Source organism: Melanostigma gelatinosum, assembly GCF_949748355.1.
Source record: "Melanostigma gelatinosum genome assembly, chromosome: 15".
NCBI classification, from domain to species: domain Eukaryota; kingdom Metazoa; phylum Chordata; class Actinopteri; order Perciformes; family Zoarcidae; genus Melanostigma; species Melanostigma gelatinosum.
This window is the reverse complement of record NC_136648.1, coordinates 2,497,169-2,510,926: the sequence shown is the minus strand read 5'-3', so window position 1 is coordinate 2,510,926 and position 13,758 is coordinate 2,497,169. Positions and strand designations below refer to the sequence as shown.

Genomic DNA, 13,758 nt, shown 5'->3' with positions numbered 1-13,758 from the left:
GTAACTAAGTACATTTACTCAAGTACTGTACTTTGTAGTGTAGTTTTGAGGTATTTTGGGTATCATTTCCAGTTTCTACTGACACTTATATCTGACATTAAGAAATTCAGATTATGAATTCAACATGGAAGAAGTCATTGCTGCCGTCAAGTAAGTTAAATAATATATATATATACGTATATATATACACATGTATATATATATACGTATATATATATACACATGTATATATATATATATATACTTATATATATATATATACACACACATGTATATATATATATATACACATGTATATATATATATATATACTTATATATATATATATACACACATGTATATATATATATATATATACATATATATATATATATACATATATATATACATATACATATATATACATATTATATATATATTATATGTATATATATACACGTATATATATACATATAATATATATATATACATATTATATATATATTATATATATATATATATATATATATATATATATAATATATATATATGTATATATATATATTATATGTATATATATACATATAATATATATATATACATATTATATATATATTATATATATATATATCCTGCTCAGCAGCACAGCAGACAGACGGTTAGAAACTCGCTTGTGAACAAAGTGAAACATTTAGCAGCTCGAGAGATATTTCAGGAGGTGGTGGAGACCAAACTCAGAGCTACAGGAGACAGAAGGTTGGACTTACGTTCATCAGGTGACACAAACACAGAGACTCCGTATGACTCATCATCGTGCTGCACAGCTGGATGTGTAACTGTCTTTGTGATGACATCGATGTTGTTGTTTCAGCTTCCCACATGTGCTCAAACAAACTGGATGTTCGTCTTCTTCTCTGCTTTTACTGACGTGTTGCTGCTCTTGTTAACGCGCTATCGCCACCAAACGTCGATGAGCGGAACAGCATGAAAGCGACACAGTGGCCGAAAAGCTGGATTCAGAATAAGCAAGCTCAATAAATTATTATTAAATACTTTAAGATATATTTCACATGTTTCAGGGATTTAAATATTACTTCAAATTAACGTATTTTTCTCTCCTGTTGGCACTGAAACCAAAACCATGTAACTCGGTGGTGACCGGCTCCGAAAAGAAAGATAAGAAATCAATTTGGTCTGTTTGTGTTATGATACAAGCAGGGAAATATTGTGTTATTGAGCTCCGGCTTCACTCAGCTACTTCCTGTTTCCATCACGCCGTATATACAGGTCCAGAGAGATGGAGAAGAGCAGGATGACTGAGGTCAATTAAACCATCTAAATCAATAAAAGTACACGTAAATAAACCTATTATAGGGTATGAAGTATCCATGAAGAATAAATGGAGGCTGAGCGCTGCAGCTCGGTGCTCCCTGTTGTTTTGCTGCTCGTCTCCTCGGAGTCTGTCCTGTGGCTGCCATACTCTCTGTATGCTGGTTATGTGATCTGAAGGAGGAAGAACGAGGAGGAGAGTCTGGACACACACACACACACACACACACACACACACACACACACACACCTCTCATCACCAGCTTCCTCCTCCTCCTCTCACCATCTTCTACAATCATCTCTGCATCAGTCATCCTGCAGGCTGCACATCTCACATCAGTGCGGGAATATTACATATCAGCTATTTATAGAAATGTATGTCTCCAGTCTACACGCCCACACACACACACACACACACACACACACACACACACACACACACACACACACACACACACACCTTTATATTTCCGATCAATAGCTGCCTCTGTCAGGAGCACAGCGCTGGATATTGGAGTATGTATGAGCTCATGTTTCATTGCTTTGCATTGATTTCACTGATGGATGTTTGTTCTTGCACAAACACAACACTGACTATTTTATTTGGTACTGTTGTTCTGTTAGTATATTATTTATATATATATTATTTTGTATGTTTGATTCATTTTATTTACTGTTGCTTTCATGAATTATTTCCCAATAATTAGTATTCATATGTTGATTAAATATTTTTATGTAAAGATGTTATATTTCGACATTTCATTTGTGTATTTGTTTATATATATTATTTTCTCTGTATTTCATAAATGGCATTGCTTTTTTCTTTTTACATGATTCATTTTTAACTTTTATTATTGCATTAATTTACTTTCATCTTTATTGTAATTACTTTTAGTTCAGTGTAGTTTCGAAATTGTATTCTGAGAACTTGTAATTATATTGTATCTTATACATTTTAAATCTATTTTCATTTCTGAATAACTTCAAATAATTCGCCTTATTTGTTAAATTATTTGTATTAATTCAAACTTACATTAACTTACATTTGTTTTTTAGTATTTTTCATTTGAATTGATAATTGATGATCATTGTGTTTGAATGTTCTGTATTTCATTTATAAAGTTATTTCGATTTTTTTGTATTTTTATTTCTAATGTTTTTTAAATTACTCTTCCAAATAGTCCTGATTAACAGATGCAAGTCTCCCTAATAAAATACCGGCTAATCTTCCCGTATTACCGGCTGGGTGCTGCTCTTGTGTTATTCCCATGATGTTGTCACGTGGTTTATTCCGCTGAAACGTGCATCAGGAGCACCGTGCTGGGTTTTCAGGTGACGCTGCACAGAAACCAGCCTGACAACAGTCTCCTCCGGTCGGTCTGCAAAGATGGCTGCAGGACCGGAGACGGTTCGGATGCAGCTAATTAAGAAAATAATCATCCGTTAATTCACTCACCGATTCTCCTGTCAGCAGAAGCGGGGGAGCAGCTCAGGGAAGCGAGGAAGAGGAGGAGGAGATGGCGGAGGAAGGAAAAAGCCATAGGATGCATGTCTCTTATGGGTTATTCTCTCAAGTGTTAAAAGGCCATTTTCTTTCCGGGGAGGTTTAGCTCGTCTTCCTTCCCGCTCAGAGAGCCTCCTGCGCGGCTGGAGGAGCAGAGGGAGACGCGCGGACGGCGGATGTTGGAGGAGAGGAGACTGGAGAGGATGCAGGGCGTTTTCTGCTGCTGGAGGATCGCGCGCTCACACGCAGCAAGCTGGCCTCAAAGGCACGTGCGTACGTTAGACGCGATTTCCGGTTTTCAAAATAAAAAGGTTTTACGAACGCAGTGCTCTGCAGATTCTGTGGAGAAATGAGATGCAAAAGCGGAAGTGTATAAAAAAAATAAATAAAAAAGTCATGTTGACTCAAGGAGCAAACAAAATTAACTTGTATAAAACTCACCTACAGCAACAATGACAAAGTGCTTTAAATGTAAATCTAAAGACAAATCTAAGAAAACATAAATCATCATACATTCATGTTTTTACCTTTTTTATGCTGCCCTCTCTCGTTTGTTTTTCAACAAATATACACATGTATATAAACACATTTAACTTCAATGAAATACTTTCAAGGTGTTTATATTTAATAAAATTATTGTGATTCAGCATTCAAGTATTCTGTAGTAATACACAAACAATAACCATTTTTGTTGTTTAAATTAAGTGGATGGCCTTTTAAAAATAAAGAAACATATCTACACAAGCTGTCTGTCCAATTTATTACGACGAAATATACAAAAACATATTCAAAGATATTTTTTTTTAAGAACTTTTCACCAACATCAGATCATTTCCTCTCACTCAGATAATCAGTCTTAAAGCTGCATTCTCTCTAGTGTCCACCAGGGGGCGACTCCTCTGGTTGTATAGAAGTCTATAGAAAATGACTCTACTTCTCTCTTGATTTATTACCTCAGTAAACATTGTAAACATGAGTTTATGTCTCAATCTCTAGTTTCAAGTCTTCAATACAGCATGATGTTCATTTAGTAAATTATGGTCCATTTAGAGTCAAACGGACCATAAAGCAGGGGATGCTTTAGGGCGGGGCTTACTGTGATTGACAGGTCGCTGCCACGGCAGTGCCAGGTGATTAAACAGAAAAAGGGTCAGAAGTCACGGTGCCATACAGCTTCATGCTGCCATGAAGCTCTTTATTTGTTTCAAAAGACATTTAGGAGACATTGGGGGGACTGAGGACGCTCATCTGTACGGTTTCTCCTGATACACGTGAACATCTCTGGGATCGTGTGACTCTTAAGGCACAAGATAAATTAAGAAGACTGAGGAAAAACAAACCGCCTTTCATGAGGACAAACGTCTGGCCTCCTCTGCATCAACACAAGACGGCTGCTCTTTGGCTGAGACATTTAATAAACATGTTATCAGCATTTATTGAACGTGTTTGACACCAATAAAGACGTATTCGTTACCGATATGAATCCCTTTCAGAGCAGGTGCTGCAAAGTCAAAGCAGTGTTGCGTTTGCATTTTCACCACCAGAACAAACAGCGACGTGTCGAAAGCGACACTTCATGACAAGTTAAGACCGTTCGTCGAGTCATGAACAACATTTTAACAACTCTACATGATTGTGATGGAAATTATCGTGATGTCAAACAAACAAAAAGCCCTTTAGAACAGAATGTGCAATTTAAATTGGAAATGTTAAATTACAAAATGTAAAGCCACTTTTGTACAAATTGTGATTAAAGCTAATTTTTTTAATAATTCAATCAGGCGTTTGTTTGTAGAAACCAACGTGAAAGCTGGTGCAACGTGAGTGATGCTTTCAGATAGTTAATCTGTGTTTGTGCGGGTGTGTAAACCCTGAATTCTGCCCAAAAATCAATCACATGTTGAATACAGTAAAATGATAATTTCCACAGCACTTGTCACTCTTTTTATCACGAATACTGTCCTCACTCACGGGTCCTTCCTGTTTTTCTTCACATTGAAAGAATAACCATTAAAATGGAAAAGCTGAAAGTCTTTTAATGTGAAGGAATTGGCAGGAAGTGTTGAGTAGCGGTAGCTTAACGTTGATTGACAGCATCAGAGCGGTGCGTATGACTCAACCCTTACGTGGAGATAGACATTATCATCATCATTATTATGGTTGTCACGGGGTCTTTTCGTCATCTCACCACTGGAGGGCGCTAGAGAGGATATAGACGTATAGAAGATACATAGTGGCTTTAGATAAATGAATAAAAAACATGGTTGATAATATTAAATACAGTTTGATACAATGAATTATGTTAAAAGAAGATTTCAACAACAAATTGAAGCAATGTTTAAATTGCAACTAAGCGTAAAGACGATCCCCACCAGATTAAAAACAGATGTGCAAATATTCATCTTAAAAAGCAAACAGGTTACACTGAACAACGGCCTCATGTTGAGTGGAACGACAGGTGTTCACCGATGGAAAGGAACTAAACAAACATCTTTAACTTGGTTATTACACATGTTATTAAAGTGGAATAAAACCAGAGTGAAGCTGAGGGGGCGAAGAAATTTAAATACTTCTCGTCTCTTTGGTGCGACCGCCGGCCTGCTCTGCTTCAGAATGTTGTTCATTTAAAAAAGAAGAATTAACAAATCAAACAACATAAAATGACAAACAATCATTTGGCCAAATAAGAGACTGCACCTCTCTCTCTCTTATCTTCCTTTTGTCCAGCATCACTGGTCATATTTACAAACTTGTACATCGTCGTTCTTTACTGAAACAGCAAAAAAGAAAAGAAAAAATAGATTGTCTTCCTCTACAGCTGTTATAGTTTCTCCTATAGATATGGAATACAGACTTCCACAGCAGTACAGTACGTAATAGATAGTGTTCTACACTCCCTTTAGTCTATCAGCCTTTCACTTCTTAAAGGGGAGGTTGGCCTTGCGACTGATGTGATTAGATGAATGTCAAAGCTGCTTTTCTGTTTCCTTTTGTACAAACACACACACACACACACACACACACGCACACTTAAGTGGAAGAGATATGATGGTGATGGTGATGATGGTGATGAAGATATGGTTCCTGTCTATAGCTGGAGAGGCTTCATCTGGCCGTCTTCACTCAGCTCATACCTGCAGGAGGAGGAAGACGGTTTTCAGCGTCATGGAATCAGTGTTTTTTTATTCCAATCAAAGTCACTCCTCCCAACTCGTAATAAATAAATCAGAAACGCACTCCGATCAGAGACTTACCATTGTGTCCAACCCTTACTGCTCTCATCGTGGGTCAAATCCACCAGAACCTGACGAGAGAAGAGTTTTCTTCACTGGTAGAAATAAAGACTCAACACGGTTGAAATATGAAATGAAAATATCTTTTTATCTCCAGACGAGAGGAATATTCCGAAGTTTCTAAATCATCAAGACTCATCGATTTAAAGAGGGTTTCGTCAGCGTTGATGAATGAAGGTCCGTACCTTTCCCAGCAGGCCCTTGTGTTTGGAGAGCAGACCTCCGCCGTTCTTCACCGCCACGTCCAGAGTCCTCCTGTGGAGCTCCACGAGGGAAACGCTGAACTCAAACCTGAAGACAAACGAAGCGCTCTGCTCAATAACCAGCGACGTTGAAACAAACCCGTGAGCGTTGCTGTGAAGCTCGGTGGGACTCACGTCTGATCGTAAACCGGGTTGAGGGTTTTCTTGAAGGTGTGAGTTTTCCTCCGGCCCGACCGCCGCTTGTCAGGAAGCAGGTAGAGGCGGACGTACGGGTCCGAGCCGTGGTCCGAGAACGTGATCAGGTTTCTGTGGAGGTTCAATAGAAATGAATGTATCGCAAGAGAGTCAGGGGGGGGGGGGTTGTTTTTCTTTCTCCTCGCTCTGATTGGTCCCGTACCTGCAGCCGTGGACCACCACGATGAGTTTGTTCCTCTGGGAGCTGTGTCGGATCGTCAGCTGGATCTCACCCAGCGGGAAGTGACTGGGGCCTGAACCACTACGGAGAAAAAGACGGAGAGAGGAGGAGGAAGAGGAGGAAGAGGAGGTCAACGCCCAGCATTTCCTGTTCAATCCTAGTAGTTTAGTAGTTGATTCTGAACCATAGAGCTCCATCAAAACACATGAATGAGCCACACTGTTGCATATTGACGTGGATTAATCCGCCGCTGAAAATAGTCCCCAACAATTGCACTGTTTACGGATGTACGATTGGTTGATATTTACTTTTGCAGCAGCTGGAGTCTCTGCTGCAGCTCCTGAGCAGCGTAGGGGTTGGAGATGTCCGAGGCGATGCTTGGCGTCGGCTCCTTGCCTCCGGCCAGGTACTGCTGGGAGCCAGAGATGGCCAGGCTGGAGGTGCTCCTCCCGGTGTCCGCCAGGCCCCTTCCGACTCCTCCTCTTGATCCTCCCTGTCCCAAGTCCGTGCTTCCCGGAGACCCGAAGGGCTCGTCGGCCTCCCTGCGCCGGTTCAGCGGGTCCTGGGCCGACACGGGGGACGAGAGGGGGACGGTGGAGGCGGGCGGCGCCGAGGAGTCCGAGGACACGGAGGGCCGCGGGGTTTGGCTGGCGGAGCTGTTCTTGTTGACCTGCACGGAGGACGGGGTGGAGTTTGAGGACGAGGAAGGGCTCTGGTCCAAGCACAGAACCTGAAAGAAAACACACGCAGAGAATGAGGAAAGAAAGTCCTGAAATCTTTCTTTTGGGAGGGAACGTCATCGGCAGGTCTTCCTCCTACCCGCAGAGCCATCTTCATCTTGAGGGTGCAGTTCGGCCCGGAGTTCCTCAGGGGGAAGCGCTGGTTCAGCGTCATGTCCTCCGCCTCCAGCAGGCGGCTCAGAGGAAGCGTCAACGTCCCCAACGAACACTCGTGTTTCACGTCCTTCACCTGAGAGACACGTGAGAGACATGAGGGGTCAGCGTCCCTCACCACCACGGTTAACTGCTTACAAACATGAGACTTCAGCAGCAATGAAGCGATCAACCGACGAAAGACGGAAAAGACGTACCTCAACCTGCAACTCTTGGGTTTTGGGGTTGTGGATGAGGAAGGTGAAGGCTTCCTCCCACACCGGTTCATTGGTCTTATATCTGATCTGATGGAGGACACAACAGAGAGGAGTTAGAGTCAGAGACTCAAGTTACTAGTTCGGTCGATTGGTGTTAAATACTGTGTTTTTAAGGGTTTGCAGCCTCATTTTGACACAGAAAACGAGGTTTCACTCAATAAATGAATGGTGGGTATGAACGTGGATCTGGTTTTGGTCTCACCTTGCTCTCAAAGGGCTTGTGTCCCACTGTGAACTGGACAAGTGTACTGGGATCGCTGGTCACCTTTTTACCAGACTGCAGAAGAAGAAAAACAGGTTTTAAAATGGCTAATAAGGCTGACGACTGTTTCGTTAGAGTACAGTTGGCAATAAACTCCTTTAAAAAAGATGCAATGATGGAGGTAATGGGAGTCTTGATTTGGTCAAGATTTAGCTCTTATAGCATCTTTTTTTTATACATAAAATACAACTAAACATTCCATTAATCACAAACACACATCTAACATGTTGACTGTAACAGGTAACACACCTATGCTGCATGTTTTGAGCATTCAAAATGTGCATTTTGAGCTCATACCGTGTCATTTTTGGGCGTGTGATATCACATCTTTACCGCGATACCAAACCACCCAGAGGCTACGTGTCACATTTCAGCAGTAGATGGTGAAATGTGTTACTTATGACGGGGGGGAGGAGTTAAGCGGGAAAGTCCGTCAGGGAAACGTCTCTGTGGCCCCCAAACAGGAAGTCTGGAATCCCTACCGGATGACTTCAAAATAAAAGATCAGTTAAAAGTATATGAATCAAAAAAGTGGAAATGTGATTATGACAACAATGTTGTTATTTACAACACACATTGTTAGACATAGTTTTAGTAAACAAACGTGATGAGTGGAGTTTGTTAATGATTTCACAATAAAAGGGGAAAACAGTTCGCTCACTTTAATTCTTTTAGATGGTGTGTTTGGCTAACAGCTAACGGAACCACCGACACACTTACTGCCGAGTACATCGCTGCTACTCAGCCGCTGCTACGGGGGCAGAAGACCTCTTTGATGAGTTTTCGTATTCATTCAATCACACGGCAGCGGCGGTCGTTGCAGACACACCCGGCGGAGATCTGGATACTTTTGGCCAGACGGTGTAAACACGAGTCGACTGTGTGAGTAAATCAGCCTGTGTGTGCGTTGTGTTGCTGTGCTCGCCTCCTCGGTGTCGATATGGGAGTGCTTCGTCACCGTGTCGTTACCTTGATGGCCTTACTGACCGAGGTCTTCCTCAGCCCCGACTGGTTGAACTCTAACGGATTGCGCTTTGATTTTCCCACAGGGAAGAGGCAGGAGAGACCAAACAACAAACACAGCCACACACCAGTAGGTTATTAGGGAGAAGGGGGGGGGGGGCATGCAGGGAGGGGAGGGGAGGAAGAGGAGGATGAGGAGAAAGACAAGAACACACCAGGACCGCCGGCATCACCAAACAATGGGACACGATGAGAGAGAGAGACAACATGGATGATCACATGGTTAATGTCAGTCACCAATTAAACCGAGACAACTAGAGTCCAACCAATACGGGAACCATGACGACCATCTTCAGACCACGTGTTTAAGGTCATGTGTTAAATGAAACAATGATTGCAAACTTTATTTAAATAAACATCTTTTTGTTGATCATCTCTTGAAAAGTTTTCCAGTTCAGCAATAAATTTGAGTACATTTATAAAACTGGAAATTGAATTGTTGTAAATATCAAAAGTGTAAAGCAAAACATTTATAACAATAACAAAAACAAATCTCTGCCAATGATAGATATGGCGAAACATAATATCTGCTCTGAACAGACGTCAGCTAGAAGATGTTGGTTGGACTCTAGTTAAAGTACCACAGCATGAGACGGGAGCCATTGATTCATTCCGATGAAGAGATGAAGTGAAGATCAGAGCAATCATTTGATCAAACAGACAATGAGATGATTGGCTGACGTTAATGTATTAATATCGGTATGAAATACGCTGATGTTAAAACCAAACAACACATTGAATTGGTGATAAAACCATGTTGTGTTTCACAGACCGCATCAATATAAAGACGTCGGTGTCGGACTAACATGGACACAGGTGTGTTTATCACACCTGGACACGTGGACGCAGGTACGTACGCCAACTCAATGTGTAATGATGGAGAGACAAGCGTGACCTCGCCGTTAAAAGGTTTGTGAGAAGCTGCTCAATGAAACATGAAACCTGGTCAGCAGCTCTGATCTAACGAGGATGAATGATCAGTGATGGGATCAGAGGTGAGGTTCTATAAGAAACAGACCTGTTGACCTGACGTAACGCTGAAAACACACCGAGCGGCGGTAAAGCGTGGCGAGCTGCAACGCAACATCTGTTGTTTCTGTGCAGCCAGACGGTTTAAAGGGACAGTTCACCCAAAAATCTAAAACACACGTTGTTCTTTCCTGTCGGGCTATTTAATCAGTTTAGATGTGTTGTTGCTGTCAGCTGCTAAATACATAAATATCAGTACAGGTAAGGGGAAGAGATTGGTTTTTGAGTTCCTCTGAATGTATTTATAATATTGTGGACAAACGATGCGTTTACAGAAATGGAATTTAAAAACAAAAACTAACAATATCGTCATATTTTATTTTTTTTGTAGTAAATTGGTTTGCTTGCGATTATATAAAATGGTGAAGTTTCCTCTTACCTAAGCAGACTGAAGTATTATAAACTGATACATAATACTAAACCAAAACATGAAAAGTGTTTTCTCAGAGTAAAATCTTCTCTTTGAATAAGATGAAACTAAAATATTAAGAGTTTTCATGAACTGAAAGATGTATAAAACAATAAGGATGAAGTTCAGTAAACATCTCCGGACGAAGACAAACCGAATGAACTCTGCTGTTCTGTGTTTCTTCTACAGATAAAAACCATGACGCAGAAGTGAATGTTTTACTCTTTAAACTGCTCTGCTGAGTTGTAATCTGTGTTGAGACAGAAAAACATCAACACAACGCCTTTCTTCAGAGAAACAGAGCGGCTGATCTTATTAGACGCACAGCCGGCGTCTCTACGCTGCAGAGAAGCAGCCCAGTGATGAAACGAGATCAGTGGAAACAGTGAAGAACAGAGGAGGAGGAGGAGGAAGATGCTTTCGATAGTCCTCAAACAGAAACCTCACTGCTGTTGTTGTTTCCTGTCGTGTTCCTCCGCTTTGGAATCAGTCAAACTCCAACAAATAACAAAACATGATATTAATGACTTCTCATGCGCTAGTCGGGATTCATGCTCATCAGGCAAACTGGTCAAACCTTTGCTGTTTAAAAAAAACAAACACAAGCAAGCGTAACCAAAAGGACCTCGAGCCAAAAGGACTCCAGGATGCAGGAAACAGCCAGCGGACTCACAAACAAGGTCCGATAGAGAGAGGCGGTGTTCTCGCAAAACACGAGGCCCGCCACCCGCCTCTCCTTTAAGTAGCCAGAGCCCAAGTTCCCCTCGAAGACGCTCTTCAGAGGGGAGGAGGAGGAGGTGAGGAAGAAGAAGAGGAGGAGGCTGAGAGGAGGAAGGTGAGGCCTGCACTGCTGCAGAGTTCACACGCTAACAGATAAGAGTTCTTAATGGGAGAAGTAGACTTAAAGGTGCGGCGAACGGTCAGTTACCACAATCACTTTCAACGAGTTCAAATACTTTCCCCCCAAAACCAACAACATTAACATTTTCTTTTTCAGAAACACTGCAAAATGTTCCGTTATATTTGAACAACTCGAGCCTCGTAAAGTGCGTCTCCTTGTTATTCTTGAGCCAGCGACGTGTGCAGAGGAGTCACTACTCTCCATTTCCACCTTTGTTTTTCCAGCCCTGACGGCTCTGCAACTGTTGGACTACGGAGTCTGGAGTCGAGACGATGAACAGATCATATTGGTTTCACTTTTTCAAAGAGAAAATAAAGCTAAATAAATATCTTGTAAAGTTAGAAAAGTTTGATGAGAGAATAAGAGAGCAAACTTAAACGTGTGGCCACGAGTTCAACGACGACTGTCGCTACTCGACGCTAGACGCTGGAAACGATGTCTCATCTGTTCAAATCTGTTGTAATCAAATAAAAGACGATGCATATTTACACATACATACAAAAACATACTAATTAACAGAATACTTTGCATCGTACAATAACAGTTTTGGCGTATTTATGTTATTTAAAAAAGCTCAAGTGCAAAAGTTAAATCCAGAAGAACGCGCACACAAAAACATATTTCTACATGATATATATCTTCTTATTATCAGTCTTCTCTCTACTGCACCTTTAAGAAGGTTGAAGAAGAGAAAAGAAGTTCGGAGGAGAAGATGAAGGACTGAGGCGAACACTCCAAAGAATGTTTGTTTTCAACAACCTGGAGCACCAGACGGGTGGGATATCAAGACAAAGCTCTTTAAAGTCAAGTGCTGACCACACAACAACAACAACAACAACAAACTACAGCTCCACTTCAGGCAAGAAAAATAGAAAAATAAGAATTTCTTTATTTTCCCCATTTCTTTCATGTAATGTAAGCAATAATCTTTTTATACATTATAAATAAATAAAATATGAGAAAATGCGTCAAAAGTTCTCCTTTTCCTGTCTCATAATTCTGTTTAAGGTATTTCAGTATCTACAAACCAGCATTTTTCTTCAGCTGTGCTGAATAAATATCTGTATTTGTTCCATCTGTTGACTCTCCGAGTAAACCGGGAGTCATTACAGCAGAAGTGCACTCTGGGAAATTGGAGCAGAGCGACTTACCGGCAGGTTCCTGGCTGAATCCAGGAAGACGAGGAGCAGCGCGGACGACAGGCCGTCGTTGGCTTGACCGCGGGCGGCTTTGATGCTCGTCAGAGTCTGAGAGGACAGAAGGACGGACGCTGCTGAGTCTGTTGCTCAGTTCAAGCGGCTTGTTTTTTTACTTGTATTAATCGAGCAGCGGTTCTGTACCTGGTCCAGCTTCTCAGGTGTGTGCAGCAGAGACAACCACTCCAGCTTGAGGTGCACCTTCCCTGTAGCCACATCCTCGACCGGGAACCACTGCGACAGAGAAACGCTCCCGGTTAATATCCATGCTGAAGTGCTGCAGCATGTCACTGTTTCTGCTGCTCTTCATCACTGATGGTGACAACAGCAACGATGTATGCATCCAGCATTTATTGTTATGATTTATGTATTTTGCCTCGTGAGACGAGAGCATTTGTAGAAACGCACAACAAAAGCGATTTATTTTGTAAAGATTATGATGCGCTGACACTTTAAAATAAAAGATACTTCAGACATGACAGCATCCTGGAAGACAACTGCAGATTATTAACTTTTAACTTTATTAAATTAAGGAGGAGGAGGAGGAAGAGGAGATTACCTCATCGATCGTCTGTTCCTTCTGGAGCTCCGCCACGTCGATCTCCAGACTGGAAAAAAAAAAAATTTCACTGAAAGCGAAGTGGACTCAAACAAGTTCCCGGAGCTCAAAGGAAGTTCTTTAAATGTTTCGTTTTGTCCGAGCGACGGTCCAAAAACTAAATATTTTAAACTTCTAAAAAGCAGCACATCTTCATATTTTAGGAGCAGAGGAAAGAGGATTACTTGCATTTTTGGTGGATGTACGACTTGAACGACTATTTTAGCAATCGTTCATACTCATAAACACTGAGGACCTCTGTGGAGGAGATACCTTCATCTTTAACCTCAATTATTCATAAAAAGGGCCCTAAACTCATAAAATATTCCATAAGAAATGTCGTGTTTGTCTTCGGTTCGTCATTGAAACAGACGCTGTACCTTCCCAGGAAGTCGTCTTTATCAGTGTCTTCATCAAACAGCTCAATGTCCAGAGTCTTTGCTGTGTTCTCGTATATGAAGGCCTGC

General features: G+C 41.4%; 2 protein-coding genes across 4 annotated transcripts in view; both read right to left on the bottom strand.

Annotated features, from left to right (window-relative positions):
* LOC306789304 (receptor-type tyrosine-protein phosphatase N2-like) overlaps positions 1-2,973 on the bottom strand; it is a 150,601-nt gene extending 147,628 nt beyond the window's left edge. Inside the window, exon 1 of the mRNA XM_079285192.1 lies at positions 2,765-2,973. Coding sequence (XP_079141318.1) covers positions 2,765-2,858 — 94 coding nt within the window. The 5' untranslated portion in view covers positions 2,859-2,973. The remainder of the gene's footprint in view (positions 1-2,764) is intronic.
* A 582-nt stretch (positions 2,974-3,555) lies between these two features.
* esyt2a (extended synaptotagmin-like protein 2a) overlaps positions 3,556-13,758 on the bottom strand; it is a 32,861-nt gene continuing 22,658 nt past the window's right edge. The window contains exons 11-24 of one of the 3 annotated variants that reach the window (XM_079284359.1): positions 13,672-13,754; positions 13,253-13,301; positions 12,838-12,927; positions 12,649-12,744; positions 11,270-11,371; positions 8,076-8,150; positions 7,814-7,900; positions 7,543-7,692; positions 7,032-7,453; positions 6,706-6,804; positions 6,483-6,614; positions 6,291-6,396; positions 6,067-6,116; positions 3,556-5,946 (exon numbers count right to left, since the gene is read on the bottom strand). In XM_079284359.1, the coding sequence (XP_079140485.1) occupies positions 5,901-5,946; positions 6,067-6,116; positions 6,291-6,396; positions 6,483-6,614; positions 6,706-6,804; positions 7,032-7,453; positions 7,543-7,692; positions 7,814-7,900; positions 8,076-8,150; positions 11,270-11,371; positions 12,649-12,744; positions 12,838-12,927; positions 13,253-13,301; positions 13,672-13,754 (1,587 nt within the window). In that variant the 3' untranslated portion in view covers positions 3,556-5,900. Of the gene's footprint in view, positions 5,947-6,066; positions 6,117-6,290; positions 6,397-6,482; positions 6,615-6,705; positions 6,805-7,031; positions 7,454-7,542; positions 7,693-7,813; positions 7,901-8,075; positions 8,151-9,104; positions 9,168-11,269; positions 11,372-12,648; positions 12,745-12,837; positions 12,928-13,252; positions 13,302-13,671; positions 13,755-13,758 lie in introns of all 3 variants that reach the window. The other 2 variants (XM_079284360.1, XM_079284361.1) reach the window with 2 other exon arrangements.